We start from the raw sequence: 23,074 nt of genomic DNA on the forward strand, positions 1-23,074 counted from the left end.
GCAACATGACGAGACCCTATCTCTAATAAAGAAAAAAAAATTATACTTGTACTCCATATGTTTATACAAATTAAAAAAAGAGAAAAGTCTTCTTAGCCTTAGCTTTTCTACCACTGTCAAATTATATCCAGAATATCTAGCTGTAGGCTCAAATTTCTCAAAAAATTTTATTTTCTTTATCTAGGATTTATATCAGTTTTTCTAAAAATGCGCAATTTATTTCCTCTTGCTTATACACTCAAGGAAAACAAACATGTCAAAGGATGTGAGGAGACTTGTCAGGAATACACAAATACTTTAGAAAATCATAAAGACACAATAAGAACATAAAAAAACCCACAATGTATATAGTAAGATAAGCAGATTCTTATGCACGATTCTGCTTAGCGAAGAAATGAAAACAGCTATTTTACAATCTTTACTACTAAAAACAAACCACAGAAGTAGAAAATCTAAGTCCTACACAGAATTCTGTAAGCAAAATACATTCATTCAGAAAAATAATTTCATAATGTATTATAGCTGATGCTTTTGGAAGCATAAAGTGTGCTTTAAAAACTTAATTTCTGAAACTGATTTTGAAACAGAAAATTTTCTAATCTCATTTTAAATTGTGAATTTGCTAGTGCAATAAGGGCTTTTACTACTTAAACGAAGTTTGATGATAATCACGCTCTGCTTTAATTGGCTTTCTTAATTCAAATCCTATGTGTGTTTTCCTTAAAAAAAAAAAAAAAGACTTTGTACCTGTTCTGAAAGCCTAAAGCAGTAAAGAAATTATAAGTACATTTGCTTTATTATTCTAGTTAAATACAAATTCTGTGATAAATTTGTTTTAGCACGTGTTGTTCAATGTGTCATGATATGAATTTTCTGAATTTAAATTAATAAACATGTTATAAATTACATGTCACTATATCACATTTGTTTCTAAATTATATACCATAAAAACACTCAAGTAATAAAACATAACTAGGCTGACTTGGATAAAGTGTGCTTTTAAAATTTTGTAAAAATACTTATTTTCATACCTGCCCTCTGTGCTCTAGTATTAGGGTGTCCCTCAGGTAAATGCATTCCATTTTATTCTAAAACAGTCATGAAATAAGCTCCCAGAACCCCACAGTATTAAAATTAGAAAATAAGCAAAACTCTTTTGATCCTATGTAACTTTTTAGTTGTTGCAACAAATTACATCAAGTACTCATTCAATTAATAGGAAACTAAAAATGCAAAGTTTCAGAACTTTAAAAGAATAGTTTACAATCCATTTAACTATGATTGACCTATTTTGACAATTAAAAACCAACCAACCAGATGGCTCATCACACTCAACATACAACTATATTCACAGTTGGATGGGGCTGGGTGTGGTAGCTCACGCCTGTAATCCCAGCACTTTTGGAGGCCAAGGCAGCCGAATCACCCGAGGTCAGGAGTTCAAGACCACCCTAGCCAACATGGTGAAACCCCGTCTCTACTAAAAAATACAAAAATTAGCTAGGTGTGGTGGCACATGCCTGTAATTCCAGCTACTTAGGAGGCTGGGGCAGGAGAATCGCTTGAATCTGGGAGGTGGAGGCTGCAGTGAGCCAAGATCGTGTCACTATACTCCAGCTTGGGTGACAGAGCGGGACTCCATGTCAAAAAATAAAATAAAGTTGGATGGACCTTTGAACATCAGATGAGGCTCCTTATTTTTACAGATGAAGAAAAAGAAGTTGAGAAACCTTAAGTGACCTGCCCAACATCACATTTGAACACAGGTCTTCTAAATAACGGAGGCCTTCTGATGACTGTATAATGCTGACATGTTTGTAGCATTAAAATTGTAATGTATTACTTTTCCTCTCACTTTTATCCTAATACTCTTCCCACTCTGCCTTGCTCCTTTAAATAGCTGTTCTAGTATTGGCAATGGGTAACCCACTAATAATATACTGTAGGTATCTAAACTTAGAAACCAAAACTATTCTCAGGAGGCAAAATAATACGTCCTTTACTATTTCTGTTATCTTTATTTTTGATTACAGCTAAGATTTCCTCTGTAAGTAGGCTGTGTTGACAAGCAGTGACTCAGCTTGTGAAATAACTGACTTGTTTATAGGTATGAACATTCTACTCATTATTACTAAATCGAGGGAGCGTATTTATATTATCTCTTACCATGCATTTTATTTAAAAGCATGGATAATAATTCTTAAGAATATTACATTATTTTAATATTTTAAACATGAAATTATACACCTGAAAAAAATGTTAACGTTACTTAACACTTTTTAAAAATTGTTTATTTCCTATTAGAGTGACCTATGGTACAAGAACAATGGACTGCAGAGTCAAAAGATCTAGACTAGACTCCTTAAGTCAAAGTGGCTGCTTTTCTTCTAGCTGTGTAATCCTACACAAATCATTTAACTTATCTCTCACTCTCAGGGTCGTAAAAGTAAATATATCCTCCGCTCAGTGGTAGGCTGGGCAGGAGAATCGCTTGAACCTGGGAAGTGGAGGTTGTGGTGAGCCGAGATCGCGCCATTGCACTCCAGCCTGGGCAACAAGAGCGAAACTCCATCTCAAATAAATAAATAAATAAATAAATAAATAAATAAATAAATAAATAAAATAAGAAAAGAAATAAAATATATCCTCCACTCAGTTTTTCTTTCTTTTTTTTTTCCTTCTGTTGCCCAGGCTGGAGTGCAGTGGCACGATCTTGGCTCACTGCAGCCTACACCTCCCGGGTTCAAGCAATTCTCCTGTCTCAGCCTCCCAAGTAGCTGGAACTACAGGCGTGTGCTACCACACCCAGATAATTTTTGTATTTTTAGTAGAGATGGGATTTTGCCACGTTGGCCAGGCTGGTCTCGAACTCCTGACCTCAAATGATTCGCCTGCCTTGGCCTCCCAAAGTGCTGGGATTACAGGCGTGAGCCACGGTGCCTGGCCATCCACATAGTTTTTCTATCAAAGGGGAGAATTTCTTGAAAATGCTCTATGAATTATAGTAATACCATACAAAAATAAGTTACTATTATAGAACTATCAGTTACTACCCTTAAAATATATTTAGGAAATATGCAATTCTTATACACAATGAAATTTATATACTAAAATTTCAATATTTAAATTTTCAAAAGATTATTTTTTGGGGATGCAGGTAAGAGGAATTTCATCAGATGAGGAACATCTGCAAAGATCTTTTGTTTTCTGATTGGCATTCTCACAAGGTTTCAAAACCTGCCTGGAAAGAAAAACTATGTAGATACATAATTTAGAGACAAACCTTTATGCCTTATGTGGTCTTACTCCTTCATTTAACAAATGAAAGAAGAAAAAGAAAGACCAGAAGGGTTAAGCAACTAAGGTAAAGTCAAACCACTGAGTTTTCTGATTCCCAAACTACTGTCCTTTCCACCAGGCCAGTTAATATGTAAATCCCTTTCTCAAAGAGCCTACCAAAATTGTAACTAGCATCATGTTGACATTATTGCCAGTTTTCCCTATATAAATCACAAACTCTTTGAGAATACTCTTTTTATTCCTCTCCCTCCCATCAGTACCTAGCCAAACCTTAAATATATAATACATAGAGGATGCTGGATTAAGCTTAATAAAAACCAATATTAAGCACATGAAAAGATGCTCTGTTATCAGTCATTAGGAAAATGCAAACTAAAAGCAGAAACAGATACCACCACTACACACTTACTAAAATGGTTAAAAAACAAAACTAAACTTAAAGAAAAAACTGACATTGCCAAGTAAACAAAGATACAGAACAACCAGAATTCTTATACACTGCTGTCTAGAATGCACAAACGGTACAGCCATTTCAGAAAAGAGTTTGGCAGTTTTTTACAAAGTTAAACATACACTTACCATATGAAGACATATGTCCACCCAAAAACTTGTATACAAATATTGTAGCTTTATTCAGAATCACCAAAAACTGGAAACAACCCAAATGTTTATCAGCTGGTAAATGGATAAACTGTGGCACTCAGCAATAAAAAGGAATAGACTACTGATAGAAGCAACAACATAAATGAATCTCAAATGCTTTATGCTAGGTGAAAAAATTCCTACCCAAAATGCTACCATACTATATGATTCCATGTACATGACATTCTGGAAAAGGAAAAATATGAGGACAGAAAACAGATCAGTGGTTGCCAGAGCCTGCAGGAAGGGGAAGGGAATTGATTACAAGAGACAACAGAGAACTTTTTTGAGGTGATGAAGAGACAACAGAGAACTTTTCTGAGATGATGGATATATTCTATATTTTGACTATGGTAGTGGTTGTACAACTGTATGTTTGTCAAAACTTATAAAACTGTATGCCTTAAAAGGATGAATTTTTCTATATATAAATAATACCTCAGTAACACTGATTTAAAAAAAAAAAAAAAAAAGTCTCACTTATGCCGTTTCATTACCTGAGACCCTAAGTAACTTACTGAGTTTCTGTGGCCTTTATAGTTTTTCTTACCAAGAAAATGGAGGGGCTATAACATTAGTATTTAACCGTTACCGGTGGAGCATGTCCAGGTTCTTGGCGTTATGAACAAAGAATTGGACAAAATGCACAAACGAAGCAAGGAAAAGAATGAAATAACAAGAGCAGAGATGTACTGAAAACGAAAGTACACTCCACAGAGTGGGAACTGCACCAGCAGCAGCTCAAGGGCCTGGATACAGAATCTTCTTCGGTCCAAATACCCCCTAAAGGTTTCCCATTGGTCACTTGGTATTCACCTCATGTAAATGAAGTGGTGCCAAATCAGAGGCTGAAGTGAAGCTACAAAGGTCACTCTCCTATGCAAACATCTGATTGGTTGTGGAAAGCAACCAATCAGAGGCTGAAGTGAAGTTACAAAGCTGCACTTCTATGCAAATGATGATTTGGCCAGTAATCAGTCAACAACCCACCAGAGGCTGAAGTGAAGTTACAAAGTTACACTCCTTTTCAAACGCCTGATTGGTTGCTTTCTGCAACCAACCAGAGGTACTTTCAATTTTCCATCTGCCATGCAGAAAAGGTAGGGGTCTGCAAAGGGAGTAGCCTCCAGCTCTTTTGTTACTTAGGCATAGAAAGTGAGGGTTTTCCTTTCAATTTAGTTCTAAGAAGTCAGCGTGAAATGGCCTTAAGCTCCCTGAGTCCAGACTCTATTCTCCTGCCTCATAACTACTGCCTCCCTTCCAGTATTAAAATCATATTACTCAACTGTAGAAACATTTTTGTGTCATGTCTACTTTTCTTAGAACTCTTAAAATTATATTTGTTTTGTGTTAATGGTAAATAACTAAAGGTAAATAAATATTTCAAGACATATGAATTTAAAATGTCAAAATTAAAGCAATATTTCTCGGATATATTTTAATAAGTTGTGGTTGTTAAATATATAATTTTTCACCAATTCTCTTGTTATCACAAAGTACTACAGACATAAAATAATAGATTGTATAAACTGGTGTAAACATAAAGACAATACAAGTAAAATACCTAAACACATAAAAGGACAGACACTATAAAATGAAGGAAATGTATATAAATTCATTGATAGCTTATTTATATTTACTAAAGCAACATGCTGCATCTTTCTGGAGATGAGTTATACAAAAATTCTACTTATTAATGCAGCCTGGAACTAGGTTTATAAACCTGAGCTTCTCTTGATTATTTTATTTTTATTAAACAAGTATTATTTGGAGCACTGTGGATATCCTTAGGAAGATTTCATTAATTCTCAAATTAAAGACATTCTTTATGGTGTTCTCAGTTACTGCACTGTGACTGCCACCAACAGTCATCACTGCCTAGCACAGTGTCACCTTCAGCTTGCAGAACTTCAGCCAAGAAGAGAAGTAAATAGGGAGTTCTCTACAGTTCCTACCAAGCCAAATGCCCACAAAAAAGCCAGTGGTAAAGCACACAGGAAGTAACTAGCTACAAAAGCCACTCACAAGAATATGTTGTATACTGGAAAGGTTAAGAAACCACATCATTATAAGCCTTGTACTGTGGCTCTCAGTGAAAATCAGATCAGAAGTTATCAAATGCACAATGAACTTCTCACTTGCAAATTTCCCTTCCAGCATCAGTTGTGAGAACTTCAAAACAGATCTACACTTCCAGAGTGCAGCCACTGACACTTTTCTAAAGGCAAGGGAGGCCTACCTGGTTAGCCTATTTGAAGACACCCACCTTTGTGTTATCCATATCAAATATGTAACAATTACGCCTAAGGATATCCCGCCAAAAAGACTCATATGTAGAAAATGTGCTAAAATGTATTATGAAAGGAAATATTTTATTCTTAAAAACCAAAAAGGTATGCCGGGCGCGGTGGCTCACGCCTATAATCCCAGCACTTTGGGAGGCCGAGGCGGGTGGATCACGAGGTCAGGAGATCGAGACCACGGTGAAACCCCGTCTCTACTAAAAATACAAAAAATTAGCCGGGCGCGGTGGCGGGCGCCTGTAGTCCCAGCTACTCCGGAGGCTGAGGCAGGAGAATGGCGTGAACCCGGGAGGCGGAGCTTGCAGTGAGCCGAGATCGCGCCACTGCACTCCAGCCTGGGAGACAGAGCGAGACTCCGTCTCAAAAAAAAAACAAAAACAAAAACAAAAACAAAAAGGTACCTAATTATATGATTGCAAATGGAAATAAATGGATGAGAGAATAAGGTATTAGCAAGTTTTTCCCCCACTTTGATTTGTATGCAAATTTTTGGTATTAATGTTGGGGACAATAAACATTCAAGCAAGTAAAAAATGTTTCCATGAACAAGTTTCAGCAACTAAATTTTATAACAATTGTAAACAAATCTGTTGACTTTTTCTGGGGAAAAAAAATATTTTTTGCCCCCTAATGTCTACACAATAAAAATCTAAATGCTTTCTGGGCACACAAAGCCTTTGGAATTTTTAGACACAATCTGCCAGAACCAGGCGCCCCATGCATCTAAATTTTTTGCCACTTCCTAAAATGCACTACAAACTTTCTTGTTTTGAACACTATTCCTCCTTCTCTACATAACAATCAAGTCAGCCTTTGTGATTACATTCTCACAGAATCCCCTAGAGAAAGTCAGCTGCTCCCCGCTCTACCCACTTTATTTCCACATTATATATTTGTCTGGTCACCTGTTTGTCTCTTCCACTAGTCTAGACTAGGATCTAGAACTAGGCCAGATTCCTTATTCATCTTTGAATCTCTCTGTAGTAGTTCTTGGCAGCTACTAACTCAGTGTTTAACTGAATGAATTCTATAAAATCAGGAGCCATGGAAATCTACACTAAAAACAATGAAAGTGTATTCATTATTAAATACAAATAAGTATTTAAAACAAGAAAGGTATTTGTAGTAAACTAGAATGCTTTGGTTGTACTAAAAAATTTCACTGAGGTTGTAAATGAGGTTCATGATTTTTCTGAAGTTAAACCTATAACCTTACCACAGGTATTAGATTCACATCTTTATACAGAAAGATTTAAGTTCTAGACCTTTTTCTGAATTATGTCACTTAGGCTTTCTTTAATTTTTCTCTACTAGAAAGCCACTTTACTTAATATAAACATGTTATACTAATACTTGAAAATTATTAGTATAGAAGCAGTCCACTACACAGCATCAAATCTAAAGCATCATCATAGTACCACTGACAGGGACAGTCTCTTCTATCCATGTCAACTAGTTCTACACCAGAGCCACAGAAAATCAGAATTATCAAACACATCAAGTTCTCTCAGAAACTATGTCTTAATATGGATCCTGCTTTAAAATAACATTTCACACTGAATCCTAATAAACAAGAAATGTGTTAATCTAGTGAATTATTTTGACAACCACCTACATAAACCAAACTAATTTTTCTCAGAACCTCATTAGCTTAACTCAAAATTTCTTTTACTTCTAATACTTTCACTTTGTTATGTGTTCCAATTTTCTTTTCTTTTTCTTTTTTTTTTTTCTGAGACGGAGTCTCGCTCTGTCACCCAGGCTGGAGTGCAGTGGCACAATCTCCGCTCACTGCAAACTCCGCCTCCCAGGTTCACGCCATTCTCCTGCCTCAGCCTCCTGAGTAGCTGGGATTACAGGCACCTGCCACCACACCCAGCTAATTTTTTTTGTATTTTTAGTAGAGACGGGGTTTCACCGTGTTAGCCAGGATGGTCTCCATCTCCTGACCTCGTGATCCGCCCGCCTCGGCCTCCCAAAGTGCTGAGATTACAGGCGTGAGCCACCACACCCGGCCTATGTGTTCCAATTTTCAAAGCTGTAACAATAGGTCTTACTTGATCATATAAGAGAACCTGTCAAATCTAACAATAATTTAGGATTAGTGCTATAGACATTAAGGTAAGTAGCTGACAGGCTGTAATCAGAACTACAACTTCAAATGACTTGCATAACTAAAATATAATTTCATTTTCATTTAATCCACAAATATTTGTTGAATAACAACAATGTATAGCACATTGTGATGGCCCCTGGAGGAGGATATAGAAATGAAGGTAATAATAGAAATGATGGTAGTAACAGAAGGTGGTAATAGCTAATATCTATTGATAGCTTATTATGTGCACGACACATTACATGTATTAACTCATTTAATCTTCCCACCAATGCTAGGAGGTAGTTAGAATTATCCTTAATTAACTAAGGTACTGACAGGTTAAGGAATTTGTCCAATGTCAGACAGCTGGTATTTGAATCTAGGGACTCCAGCTGTAGTGTCCTGACTCTGAGGAAACTCCAATTTAATAGAAGGTACTAACTGAAATAACAAATAACTTATAATAAAGAAGCAGAATTTTTGAAATGCCAAAGCTGCTGTAGGATTTTAGGGTTAAGAATATGCAATCAGGTTGAAAGAGGAGAATTTTCAGGCTGGACTTTGCTGGTTGGATAGGATTTTTTTTTTTTTTTTTTTTTTGAGATGGAGTCTCGCCCCGTCCCCCAGGCTGGAGTGCAGTGGTGCAATCTCGGCTCACTGCAAGCTCCACCTTCTGGGTTCACGCCATTCTCCTGCCTCAGCCTCCTGAGTAGCTGGGACTACAGGCGCCCACCACCTCGCCCGGCTAATTTTTTTTTTTTTTTTTTTTTTTAGTAGAGACGGGGTTTCACTGTGTTAGCCAGGATGGTCTCGATCTCCTGACCTCGTGATCCACCCACCTCGGCCTCCCAAAGTCCTGGGATTACAGGCGTCAGCCATCGTACCCGGCCGGTTGGATAGAATTTTAACAGCATGTTTTAAAGTACATCAAAACTTGAGACATATATCTCAGTAATTTTTATAAAAACTGTAATCTCTCAACAGGAGGTTATATCAATAACAGTTTTGCATAAATTAAAACATTCATATACATGGATACTTTATGTATGCATGTTTCGGTTTAGTTTCATTAAATGAAAGAAGAGGGCAATTATTACTTCCACGCCTAAGGACAAAGGAAATGGAAGTATGCAGTAAGTTAGAGAGGATACATCTATTTACTCACACTACATCTACATCCACCCCTTCTTACACTATACCAGTAAAAACCAGGCTCAGGAAAAAACATATTCTTTAGGAATGTTGATGTGAAAGATCACATCATTTTTTGTCAGTCATCTGCCATCACTGCCAAGCACAATCATTTTGCCAAATACTTTTCCACAATGGAGAATGTCTGTATGCTAGATTTGAAAATCTATGTCATAAACCTCATAACAGAATATGCCTCTGCATATCATGCCACCTAAACATGCTGCCTGAATTGAAGAAGGTCCTTAACAGCAAGGAATTTGTTCTAAAAGTAGATGTCTTTTGGAACTTTAATGTACAATAGGTATTTAAATATATATATTTAATGCTCTGTTTTTTACAACCCGTGTTTTTGATACAAGATTTTCTTTCTAACTTGGGCTATCACTATACCCTACTATTCTGGAGATGCAGGAACTCCTCCTTTCCATTTGGCAAAAAAAATTACAGTATCTGGGTACTAAAAGACAAAAAATCTATATGACTAATCCAAAAAAGGGAAAATAGAAGATAGGCAAGAATCCTAATTACTCAAATAGTTGTTTTCATGTAAAATCAAAGTCCACCCATTTAAAACTCCTTAAAAACTGGAGGACAAAAAGAAATACTTCATAGTATTCACTCAAGGCAAGGGCACAGAAGTGACACATGAACATATAACAGCACATCTGGGGAACAGCAACTAATGTAGTGGAATGTGGTTTGTACAAAACTGGCTTGGGGCATGAGACAAAAACATTAAGAATCTCTGGTTAAAGAGGATAGACTGAATATAAGGATTTAGCTCTGATGCCTCCCAGTAAAGAAATTTTTGAAAGACTATTAACCCCAAAGAAACAGAAACACAATTTTAAAAGCTAGAAAACAGAATAAGTGGCAATGACAATTACACCTGGGAAGGTTGAATTCCATGTTAGCCTAGAAGAAAGCCAAAGACACCTGGTTTGTATCATATTGACATTTAGTACACCAAAAGACCTCTAAACTCCTTGGAGAACTGGTTGATTCCAGGGTTGGGGCAAGGAAAACATAAGATGGGCTGAAACATTATGTGGTGTCGGAAAGTAAGGAAGTGAGTGCTCAAAAAGCAAGGATGAGCACTGAAGTCCACCAGAAAAAGCGCTCCCTGGCAAAAATTGGAACAGCTTGATCAACAAAATAAATGATATAGAATTGGATTATAATCCAAAGAATAAATAATCCATAAGGCCATATTGATATAAATAAATAAGTAAATAAATGAGGGGGGGACAAATTCTCCTCACAGAAGAATTTAAATTAATAAATGTAGAAATAATGAGAGAAATAGAAAATCACTATTATTAAGCCACAGTAATAATTGCTGCAGGCAAGATCACAGATAGATGATAAAATCCGTGGGCAGAAATTTAGGGGGAAACAGGATATCTGCATGGTCTCAAAGAATTTGATTTTTAAAAGCTATTTTATTTTTAAAGTTTGACCTGCCTGGTTGAGTAACTTTAAATCAAAGTACTTAATAATTATTAAAGGGAAAAATAGTAAATTCACAGTGGAGAAACCTAGCAGACACCCTCTTATCCAAGTGATCAAGGTTAACATCACCAGTAGTACGTATCAGCATCATGCCCCCCCCGCCAACATAATGCACTAAGAGGAACACATCCCATCTGTGATAATCCTTATTTTTATTCATAACCTCAATCTATTCATGAGAGAGCATCCACAAACCCAAATTGAGAGCCATTCCACGAAATAACTAACCAGTACTCTTCAAAAGTGTCAAGATCTTGAAAATGAAGACTGAAAAATTATCACAGATAAAAGGAAACTAGGAGATATGATAAGTAAATGCAATGTGGTATCCTAAATTTGGATCTTCAAACAAACAAAAACTATGAGAGGGAAAACTGGTAAAATCTGAATAAATTCTGTAGTGTAGTTAATAACATTATACTAAGGTCAATTTCTTCTGATCATCGTTCTATGGTTATATGTTAAGATAAAAAGAAGCTGGGTGAAGGGTATATGGAAACTTTGTACTCTTTCTGCAATTCTTGTGTAAATACATTAAAGCAAACAAACAAAAAAATAAACTAAAGGGCTCAGGAACTGGAAGTTTCAGACACTCTGGGAGTGAGAGTGGAGTCCAAACTAGAACTGACCGAAATCTAAGAAGTAGTGAAAATCCCCAGACCTCCTCTTCTACTCTTCAACCCCTTCTGATAAAAGACTAAACAATCTCTGGAGAGCATATAACAGGATATATCTAGACTAGAGGACAACATGCTCAATTGAATTTTAAGGGTGCCATAATGAAAACTGGGGAATTAGGTTAATCTGCATGCTTAAAGATGAGACCCATATCCCTTTCCTACTCAGCTCTCAAGCTTGTTCTCTCCTGGCAAAAGATGAGAAATTTTGTCTGGGAAAACAATCCAGCACAAGAGAAAAGATGTGTCACTGGGTGCCCTGGTCTAAATGCCTATGTCTCCTCACCCCAAAATTCACATGTTGAATCCTACTTACCAATATGATGATATTAGAAAGTGGGATCTTTGGATGGTGACTGGATCAAGAGGGCAGGGCCCTCATAAATGAGATTAGTGCCCTTGTAAAAGAGGTCCCAGAGAGCTGTCTTGTCTCTTTCCACCATGTGAGGACACAGCGAGATGGTGCTGCTCTGTGAACCAGAAAGCAGGCCTTCACCAGACACCAAATCTGCCGGTACCTTTATCTTGGACTTCCCAGCCTCACTCACAAGAACTGTGAAAAATAAATTTCTGTGGATTATAAGCCACCCAGTTTATGGTACTTTGTTTTTGCAGCCCAAATGGACTAAGACTGGGAGTCTGCAAGGAAATCATCCAGATTTACCATCCTACACAAAAAACCACAATCACACAAAAGCAGAGCTTCCATTCAGCTTAGGGCCTCTCTCTTAAGTAAGCACAGACTGCCAAGGATCATGAGACATCTAAGGAAAGCAACAAATATGAAAGATAAGGACCAAAGCAAACAAACAGAAAAAGGAAATTTGGAAGAAAAAGAATATGCAGACAAAAAAAAAAAAAACTACCAATATTTCCTAAGAGAGATAAGACACTGCATCCATAAAACAAATATAGGATTTTTTTTTTCAAAAAAAGGAATGGAAACTATACATATTATAGCAGAAATAAGAACTTAGTAGAAGAACTGGAAGACAAAGTTGAGAAAAATCTCCCAGAAAGCAAAGAAAAAAAATGTAAAGAAATGGAAAATAGATGAAAATAGACTAGAAAATTAGAGAAACCCATTAGTAGGCCCAACATCTAACAACAGGAATTGAAAAGAGAGAGGAGAGATAAAATGAAGGAGAGGAAATCAAAGAAATTATTTAAGGAAAATTTCCAGAATTTATGAGATAAATTCCAGATTGAACAGGAGTAGCAGAATGAATTAAAAAACAGACATCTAACTACATAATACAAGAATTTCAGAACTCTGGAGACAAAGATTGTCTCTCTAGCTTGCAAAGAGAAAAAAAGAAATTTTCAAAATAGTTGAAAAGGATGTTCTAAGCATCTGATCTCAACGTTGACACAGAAAAATAGAAGACAGTAGAGCAATGCCTTCAAAATTCTGAGAAAAAATTATTTCTGACTCAGAGTTCTCTGCCCAGCCAAACTATCCATAAAACAAGAGGGGAGAAAAAACATTTACAGACATGTATAGTCTTGAAAAAATTCTATCCCATCCAGAAAACTATTGAAAGTGGCCCTTCAAAATGAGAAAGTAAACAAAGACAGTCAAAGATACCAGACACAGAAACAGAGGCTCCAAAACAAGACAGAACTGAGAGAATCATTAAGATGACAGTAAGGCAAGTCCAAGACAACAGCTGCACAAAAGTTCTAGCTTTAACAAGTTCAAGTTGGAGCAGGTCAGAAGGCCCTGGGAAAGAGCTTCTCACGAAGTCAAAATTGGTAGGTTTGAAGATAAGCCATTTATACACTTGAGAGATAGTCTGGGCTAAATCAGGGTTTCTCAACAACAGCTCTATTGACATTGTGGGCCTTCTAATTCTTCGTTACAGGAGGCTGTCCTGGGCAGTGCAAAATATTTGGCAGCATACCTGGCTTCTACCCACTAGATGTCAGTAGCACACACCCACACTCTCCTCCCCTCCCCCAACATTGCCAAATGTCCTCTGGCGAGAAAATGGGCCCCAACTGATAACCACTTGGCTAATTTAGTAAGTATACAGAAAACTAAGCAAAGCAAAATTGTTAAAAATTACTAACTCTGGCCTAGCTAACATGGTGAAAATGGAGTCATTATAAACTTTGAAATACTGATGTATCCAGGCTGGGCATGGTGGTTCACACCTATAGCCCTAGCACTTTGGGAGGCTGAGGCAGGAGGATTACTTAAGCCCAGGAGTTCATGACCAGCCTGTGCAATAATAGTGAAACTCTATCTCTATGAAATACTGATGTATCCAAACGACTTGCAGTATGACAATATTGGGAGTACTGGGCAGGGTTAAAATGTGTATTTGTGTGTGGTTGGGGATAGTGGTAAACCCTCATTTTTACTTAAACTGAAAAATACCTTAAACTGAAAAATCAAGAAGTAACACTATAAAAACGCTAGTTTCAGCTGGGCATGGTGGCTCACGCCTGTAATCCCAGCATTTTGGGAGTCCAAGGCGGGCAGATCACAAGGTCAAAAGATCAAGACCATCCTGCCTAACACTGTAAACTCCCATCTCTACTAAAAATACAAAAAATTAGCCAGGTGTGGTGGTGCGAGTCTGTAGTCTCAGCTACTCGGGAGGCTGAGGCAGGAGAATCGCTTGAACCTGGGAGGCAGAGGTTGCAATGAGGTGATATCGCACCCCTGCACTCCAGCCTGGGTTACAGAGCGAGACTCCATCTCAAAAACAAAAATGCTAGTTTCAAATACGGAAGTAAGTATCAAAAGAATGAGTTGAAAGCAGTTGCCCCTAAGCAGCCTGAAATGAGGGGAAATTTGCAGAGACCTACTGTTTTTGTAAATACAGTCATGTGCCATATAAAGACATTTTGGTCAACAATCACAAATATGACAGTGGTCCCATAAGATTCTAAATACCATAGTTTTACTGTACCTTCTGTATGTTTGAACACACAAAGACTTATGATGTATTACAACTGCCTACAGTATTCAGTACAGTAACATGCTGTACAGGTCTCTAGCCTAGGAGCAACAGGTAATGCCATATAGCCTAGGTGTGTAGTAGGCTAAACCATCTAGGTTTGTGCAAGCACACTGTATCATGTTCAAATGATGTCTAATGATACATTTCTCAGAATAGATCCTCATCATTAAGTGACAAGTGACTGTAGTTCTGCAGAGCTATTTAACTCTTATAAATATGTGCATGTATTAAATATAACTTTGATAAAAATTAAATTTAAAAAATCAACTGAGTCCATATTATCAAGGACTTTCCTACTCGTTAAAGCTACCTTGATTTAAAATCAAATAGCTATGTAACTTTGAGCACGCTACTTAGCATCTTTAAGCCTAGTTTCTTCATGTATAAAATGGATAATGAATAATAGCTAATACTGTCATACTGTCAAATGAGATAACGTATGTAAACTGGTTAGCATAGTGTCTAGCACATACAGTTTACAAATAGTACCTATCATTCAAATTGCAATCAGAGGGTAATAATTATAAACTTTAAAACAGGTAAATCTTAATCTCATCTGTTTTAGAAAGTAACCCTGGCAGTTGTGGGGAGGATGATTAAGAAAGGAAAGGCCTTGGAAGCAGAGTGACCAATTAGAAAGGCTACACATTGGAGAAAATACAATAATTAGACAAAGGCAGAGCCATGGAGAGAAAGATAAGGATACAGAGACATCTTCTAAGTGGTGAACTATATGTGAGAAAAAGGAAGAGAGAGGAGTCAAAAACTGTTCTAACTTAAGCATATAAATAGATGGCGATAACACTAACTGAAACAGGAGAACACCAAGAATTGGGTTGTGAGAAGGGAAGGAGAAATAAGTTTGATATTACTTATATTTAATTTGTGGGTCCTAGAGTACAACCAAGTACAGATATCCAGTATGCAAGTGGAAATCTGAATCTAGAAGGGGTCAGGGCTGGAGATATAAATGTGTAAATCACAATCAAAGGTTGAAGCTTTGATCCACAAGTGGATCCGATTACTCAAGGCAAGTATACAGAGTAAGAGGAGAGGGGAAATAGGAAAACTCTGAGCACAAAAAAATAACAACACTATGTAAATACCCCCAAAACTACAATCAGATCATCTCAATTTCTGTTTTTGAAAATAATGTACATGCTCATTTTTAAATATGAAAGTCTAAATATATATCCCAATAATCCAGAAATCCAGAAATAGCAACTCTTAATATTTTAGTGTATTCCTTCTAATCTTTCAACGCATTTAACCCTAAATTGTTCATTTTTTCCTGGACAAAATTAGAATCATATACAACTCTGCATTCAGCTTTGCTTTCATTCATTAAATGAGCATTTCCAATGATATCTAAAATACTGACTTTTATTAAACACTCCAATTTGTTTAAAACACTGGCAGGTATAACTTGACAAACTTGTCTCTTGAGAGTCAACATCTGAAATTTAAGAAAAAGGCTCATTTTAAAAGAATCACTAAAATCAAGAATGACAATTGCAGCACATTTCCTCAGGTAATTTAATTAGGAGAAATAAAATTAAAAGAATATGCATTTGACATGTTCCATAATAGATAATGACGAATAGATTTTATAAAAAGTCAGACAACAGAAATAAAAATAAGTTGTTTTTGCTATCAATGTGTCTTATGTACTCTGAGGTTGCTGTGAAGCTCAAATGAGTTAATACAAAGCACAACCAACAGTATCTGGTATATAAATAAATGCTCAATAAATACTGGTTATTACTATCATCATCATCATTAGATGCCAAAACCAGTTCCAGACAGAAGTAGTGACTGCATGAAAGACAGGAGAAAAAAACCCAGAGATAAAGAATTTACATTTCTACTCTTTTTCCTTCATTTTTTCCATTTTCTCTGGATTTACAGAGTCTATGAGCACTACTTATTAAAGTACTGCAGTTTAAGTATTATTTTTAAAGCATCAGTAAATATGCACCTTATCCTTGATCATTCTATAAGACACTTGAGAGAACAAATTTTTCTACTCTAAGTTTTTCCTATTTGGCAGAATACAATAATATGCACAGTGAGTACTCAATGAATATTAATGACACACATCCTTATAAGAAAACAGAATAACAAAATAGCAACCAAACAGTAATTAAAATTGGGATGATATTAAAAGAGACCTCAAAGCAGAAATCAATATACTACAATTCAAAGACATACAGCAGAATGAAACGGGTGAAAAGCTCTGTTCTTCACCGCAATGAACAGATACCACTCTCTTTGCTCTTTCTGGGTACAACAATTTAGGAGGAATACTAAAAACTCTGGATTATGTCCAAAAGAGAGGAACTAAGAAACAGTTAAAGAACTGAGGATGCTCAGACTCAGAACAGAAAAGGTTAGTTCTCGGGCTGCCCTCTCCCATCTTCAATGATGAGAAAAACTATCCTATGGGAAATGCTTTAACATTTCTGTAAGGCAACTATCAAAAGATGGCAGCTATAGAGATCTAGACTTCTCTCAACTCAAAAACTTAAAAATAACAGATCTCTTCTAAGACAAAGATGTTATCAAAGATTAGTCATGAAAGTATGTATTAAAGCAAAAGTTGGCCAATGATGCTGTGGAAAACCTCCAAGGACAGGATAATTGGTTAGAATGCTAAATTTACTTACAACTCTGTCACCACATCAACGAATATTTACTGAATATCTGCTCCAGGAAAGATGCTGTCTTAAACCTATAATACAAAACCTACAAAAACAAAAAGCAAAGAAAGAGAAACATACAAAGTCTTTGCTGTCAAGGAATTCACCACAAATAATACACAAAATGTAGATTACAGTTTCAGATCACAATAGATGTCGCCAAGCACGATCTAGTAATTGCCAAATGAATTCTATTCCTACATTAAGGTCTTCTAAGAGCGAGAAATCTCTAAGGTTAAAATGGTCAGAAAAGGCTATTTAGAATAAATGAGATATGAGGTACTTATGGAAAAATGTGTATGAAGGTTTTGAACAGGAAGGAGGGGGCAGCACAAATAGAAGTGAAATGCAAGTTAGAGAGAAACCTGTTTGACCACATTAAAAACCTGTTTCATGGGAGAAGAGATAAGCTGGAAGGACAGGTTGTGGCCAGAATCAATTGTACTGGGCCTTGAATACCAAGCTAAGTAATTTCAAATTTATCCTGCATACAGTCTCTGTAGCAACTAGTCATCTCTGCTGTTGTAGCCATACAAAATACTAAATAAATGGCATAGCTGTTCCAAGACTAAAATTTGAATTACATATTATTTTTATGTGTCACAGACTATTATAATTCTTTTGACTTTTTTTCTTCAACAATTCGAAAATGTAAAACTCATTCTTAACTCACAGGCCATACAAAAACAGGCTGTGAACTGATCTGGACCACAGGCCGTGGTTTGCCAATGCCTGTACTACACTAAGCTGTCTTCTTCAAGAGTCCTCTAAAGGTACATTTGTCCTTGAGTTTCAGGGACTAAAATATATTATTCACTGAACAACTATACACACCAACACACGCATGCACACATGCCCACATCTAACCAAAATCTAAATCTAGCAGGGGTCAGAAGTTCCCTATACAAAGGTCCTCAAAAAAAAAAAAAAAAAAAAAATCAAATCTTTGGATTATTGATAATAAGCCATTAAAATAAATGCAAGAAATTTTTTAATTTGCCATTTATTTTCACATATATGTGTACTTAGAGAGTTACAAACTATTCTTACAGAGCCTCTAAATTACATGCAGGGCTCTGTAAAATAGAGTATAATCAAGGGAATAGTAGCAAAGGAAGTGAGTTCTAGCACTAGGTCTGCCATTTACTCATTATTTGACCCTGAACAAGTCACTTTCAATCTTCTGGGCCTAACTCCCTCAACTGTAAAGTGGAGGGGTAACTTAGATGATGATTATGCTTTCTTTTAGCTCTAGCACTGTATGATTCTACTACTGTTTAAAAGGACCTGTCCGGGAGCTTCAAGGATCACACAAAAGTGCTAATTAAGAATACAAAAAAGAAGAGAAAGGCCTTGACTAAATGAGTGGGCAGATAGGACAAACAGGTGGGAAAATGACCAGAAAAGTGGAGTATCACTAAAATCAAGAAATTGTTTTTTTAAAAAAACTATCAAATCCTGCAGAGAATTCAAAGAGCAGAAGAGGCAAGAAAAAAAAGCCAAAGAATTTGGTCATTTAAGAGATAACTGGTGACTTTCAGAAAAAGTTTCCAGTAATCCAGAAGCAAATATGGAACTGGAGGCAATCACTTTAATAAAGAATGAGTGTGGCCATCAAAGAAGAAAAAGCTAGTTGGCTAGCTATAAAAGGTAAGCACCAGAGATCATGCTTCCAGGAATCATGAAAAGAACCAGGGAAAAAGAAGACTGAAGATGAGACTAAGGAATAGACAATAAAGGCATATGGTCCATAAAAAGAAGAAAGGGAAAATAAATAAGTTGTGATTAATTTAAAGCCTCAGGGAAGGGACTTAATCTTAAAAGGACAGGCATTTAATCTTTAAACTTCCATTGCTGTTAGCACTTTTTACACAACAGATGTTTCTGCAAAGCTCGGTATCTATTATTATATCATGTTTTCTATAAATCAAGTTATTAGGCAAATAAATCTAATGTTGAGTTTTCTTAAAGCAGAGTTCCACCTATATGATATTTTTCTAATGGTCAAAAAATTGAGAAAGAATTTTGTTTTTTATAAAAACGAAAACCGCAATAAGAAGCTCTAAAAGGAAATACACATTTATACCTTTCTTACAGCACCTATCACTTCCTTCCTTGCATAAGAATTACTTACGTGGTAAAGTACCTAGTCCCTAATTGGAGTTCAACAAACACTAGTGTTCCCTTTCTTAGTAGCTCAGAAAGTTCCCAAGGCAAGAATTCTGATTAACTCATCTGTTTATCTGCTTTGCAGAGTTGGTGACGCTTGATGAACAAATACTGACACATAACTCTCTGCCTTTTACAAAAATCGTCCTTGCAAAACAACTGTCACTGTCCATCTGACAAAGCTGGGAAAATACTCGTATCATACAGGTACATTAACTCCAATAATATCACCTTTGCATACTGTCAGAGCTTGCTTAAGTAGCAAACAATTGCTACAAAACAAGTAAAACAGGCACAAAAAAATTTAAGAATCTGTAATGATCACTCATAAATTTCAAGATCCCACACAGCTAATTTCAATCCAACACTTGTCTCTATTTAAGGTATATGAGAAATAAAAATCCAAAGCATTAGCCTGATGATCAGCCAGTTAAAAATACACATTTGAATACGCCGAAGATATTTATAAAGCCAACAGAGATACTATTAATATGTTGAAATTCGCTGGCCAGTGCTGGATTCTACCCTTAATCTTCTACTACTATTCAAGAGAAGCCAAGTAGTCAAGGCTTCTCGTATCACTTGCTTTTAAGAATTTAAGAAGTCACTCAAATTGGCATACACAACCCAACCTCAAAAAAAAAAAAAAAAAAAAGAGTTCAGCTCTCCATACGGTAATGTTCTCCTATCTCCTTCCTTTACATTCATGTCCCATGTACTACTTTTCCACGATCTTCGGTAGGCCCCATTTAGTCAGGCCAATAGTACTACCAAGTAACAGGAGTTGAAAAAAAGTCGTAACAGTTAAGTCTGCCCTCCCACAGATCTCATTTGGGTGTAGATTTCACAAGCGCTGAAAGCTATACGCTGCCACTGTCAAACCCAGAAGCAGCACCGTCACCCTGCCGTGCCCATAGGCAACTGTTCCAGAATGTTTTCTTTGAAATGATCTCTCTCGGCTCGACACGTTAAACAAGAACTTAAAAGGCCACCTTCTCCCCTAAAGGAGAACCTGATTCCTTCCCGTCCGCTCCTTTATTCGTCCAGCCCCATAAAACCCGAGGCGGGCGGTCCGCTCCCCGGCCCCTAGAGCCAGAGGGTCTCCCAACTGCTCGCCGCACCCACCGTCCACCCCCGACTGCCTCACGCCTCCTCATTCCCCCACAGCGAGCCTGCACCTCGGCCGGGCCCGCAGCCGAACCCCGGCCCAGGCCTGTGTTGCCTCGAGCGGCCGCAGGCCTAAGGCCTAACCTCCTCCGGGGCCCCTCACCTCTTTCGGGACCAGTTGGTTCTCCTCGCCGGGCACCATCGCTGACTCCGGCCGCTCCTCTCCGCCCTGCCGGGGGAGGGTGGAGGGTGGCGGCGGCTCGCTAGCTCAAGAGAGAATGGCAGCGGCAGTCATCCTCTCCGCCGCCTGCGCTCCAGCAATCGCGGAGGCCTCAGCCTGGGCCTCAGACACCAACGCGCAGACACCGACCCAAGGCTCTGCCGCCGCCGCCGCCGCTACCACCGCCGCCTTCGTCGTCGGCCCCTCCCCCAGCCCGCTGCAATCAATGGAAAAATGGCGGCGGCCGCTCTCGCGAGAATTCGGCCCGTCGGGCTCCAAGCCCGGCGCCTGGCGCCCGAGATGGTCGGCGCTTGTCGCTAGCTTCTAGTCACCTCGGCTCTTCCTCAGCCCCGGGAGATACAGAATTGGCGAGACAGCCATGGAAACACTTTTCGTTAGAGGGGAGCTGGACGTTCCATCTCGGGACTCCCTCTGCCGGCCGGGGAAGGACCAGGCCCACTGTCCTCCCTGCCTTCTCGGGCTCTTCGGACTCTGCCCTGCAGGGAAAGACTCGAGCCGAAAGCTCCATCTCTGACCCTACCAACTCATACCCTTCTGGCTTCCCTTTAGCAAAGCGCCTGGACGTCATCCCCTCTTCAGATACCCCAGGCCTCGTCCTGGTAGAGACACCACCGCGGGCCACCTCCCGGCCCCCGCCCTTAGACACGGCTCTGGCCCTTCCAGTCAGAATGGGCAGCGTTTTGTTTGCTCCGGTTCACTCTCCTCAGGTTCTTTTCCCTTCTCCCCACCCTCCCTCTCAAGGGCCCCCAGCTGGAGGGACCTCAGGGGCCACCCCCTGCTGGGGGAGGCAGCCACCCCTCCCCTTATGAAGCGGTGTCCTCACCGCACCCCCCCCCGCAACTACATCGGAGAGGCGCTCCCCTGCCCTCTTCCAGGGAACTTCCTTCTCCATCAGGGCCAAGTCTAAGACTGGGCTAGCCTCCAAGAGTAGAGCTGCAGTATGTATGCTTCAACCTGTGATCTCCGTTAACAATGTTTTTAGAGAACTTTAATCTTCTCTAGCAGTAAGCATGGTGCTTTGTGTTATACTAAACAAAGTTTGCAGTAGTCATTTTTCCAAATCCTACTTCTGTTACGGAGACTCGCGGGGCTTCTTCATAAAGACTTTTATGGATACAGTGATCTTACAGCATGCTAAGATAATATAATCTTGTCATGTTCCTAACACCCACAGCATTAACTGCCTGTACTTGTGTTCTCCAAACTTTTTTTTATTGTAATCCCGTTACCAAAAAAAATCCATATACTTATATAAGTTTTATACGTGTCCTGCTGTGTGCAGAATTATAAAACATTTGTAAAATGTAAAAAGGCTAAGACAAAGATGAAATAAACATTTAAAATAACTGAGTTATTTTCCATATTAACGGTATAAAAATCTTTGTTATTCCCACTAAATGTATTTAAGGAAATCAATATGATTGACTAGGTTTCGTTAGTTTTAAAAATCTTTAATACTTCGTGAAATAGTTATTAAAATGTCTGATTGAACGTCAGGTTATTTTTGTACCTGGTTTTAATGGTTGTCATAAGCTGAAAAAAAGGTAACTCACGAAGATGTAGATCCTAAAGGAAGAAGTACATCTTTGGCCACTCTTCCTAATGCATGTTTAGAACGATTTAAAAAAAAAAACTGATAGGAAAAAAGTTTCATTTTTATCCATTCCATCCAACAACCATGCAAAGGTTTTTATTGAAATTCAGCTAGTAGTGTTGCAGAAGATGTTGCATTTTTATATTTTTACAAATGGGTTCAAAGCTCTTTGGAATAAATTGCTTAGAAGATTTTTAAAAGGTTGAAAATTTCTGTCTTCAAGTTTTAAGTATTCATGTATGAGTTTTGGGGGTTATAGATCTTGTCTTTAAGGTTTTGGTATTTTGATTATCATGGATTGATTAAGATAAATTTTGACTTTTTAAAATATTGTATTAAGATTAGTTGTCTTGATTATTGAATTTTTGGCACCCCCCCTTAAATTTTGTGCCCAAGGTGAACGGTTTTCACCTTGAAAACCATTTGCTTCACCATTGTCCCAGCCTTGGGTGGCTCACATATATCATTTTTGCATCAAAATCACATGATGGAAATATTTCCAAACTTCTATTTTCAAAATGTCATCCCATGACTTAGTAAGGTGTCTTCTGTAGTGCTGGCCAGTG

The 23,074-nt window shown here is 37.8% G+C and overlaps 1 protein-coding gene across 3 annotated transcripts in view; it reads right to left on the reverse strand.

Moving 5' to 3' along the window:
• Positions 1-21,096, reverse strand: part of USP47 (ubiquitin specific peptidase 47) — a 124,215-nt gene extending 103,119 nt beyond the window's left edge. For all 3 annotated transcript variants that reach the window (XM_032166601.2, XM_032166599.2, XM_032166598.2), the window contains exon 1: positions 20,837-21,096. In XM_032166601.2, coding sequence (XP_032022492.1) covers positions 20,837-20,875 — 39 coding nt within the window. In that variant the 5' untranslated portion in view covers positions 20,876-21,096. The remainder of the gene's footprint in view (positions 1-20,836) is intronic.
• Between the last annotated feature and the right edge of the window lie 1,978 nt (positions 21,097-23,074).

The sequence above is a fragment of the Hylobates moloch genome, unplaced genomic scaffold (assembly GCF_009828535.3).
Source record: "Hylobates moloch isolate HMO894 unplaced genomic scaffold, HMol_V3 SCAFFOLD_11, whole genome shotgun sequence".
NCBI lineage: Eukaryota > Metazoa > Chordata > Mammalia > Primates > Hylobatidae > Hylobates > Hylobates moloch.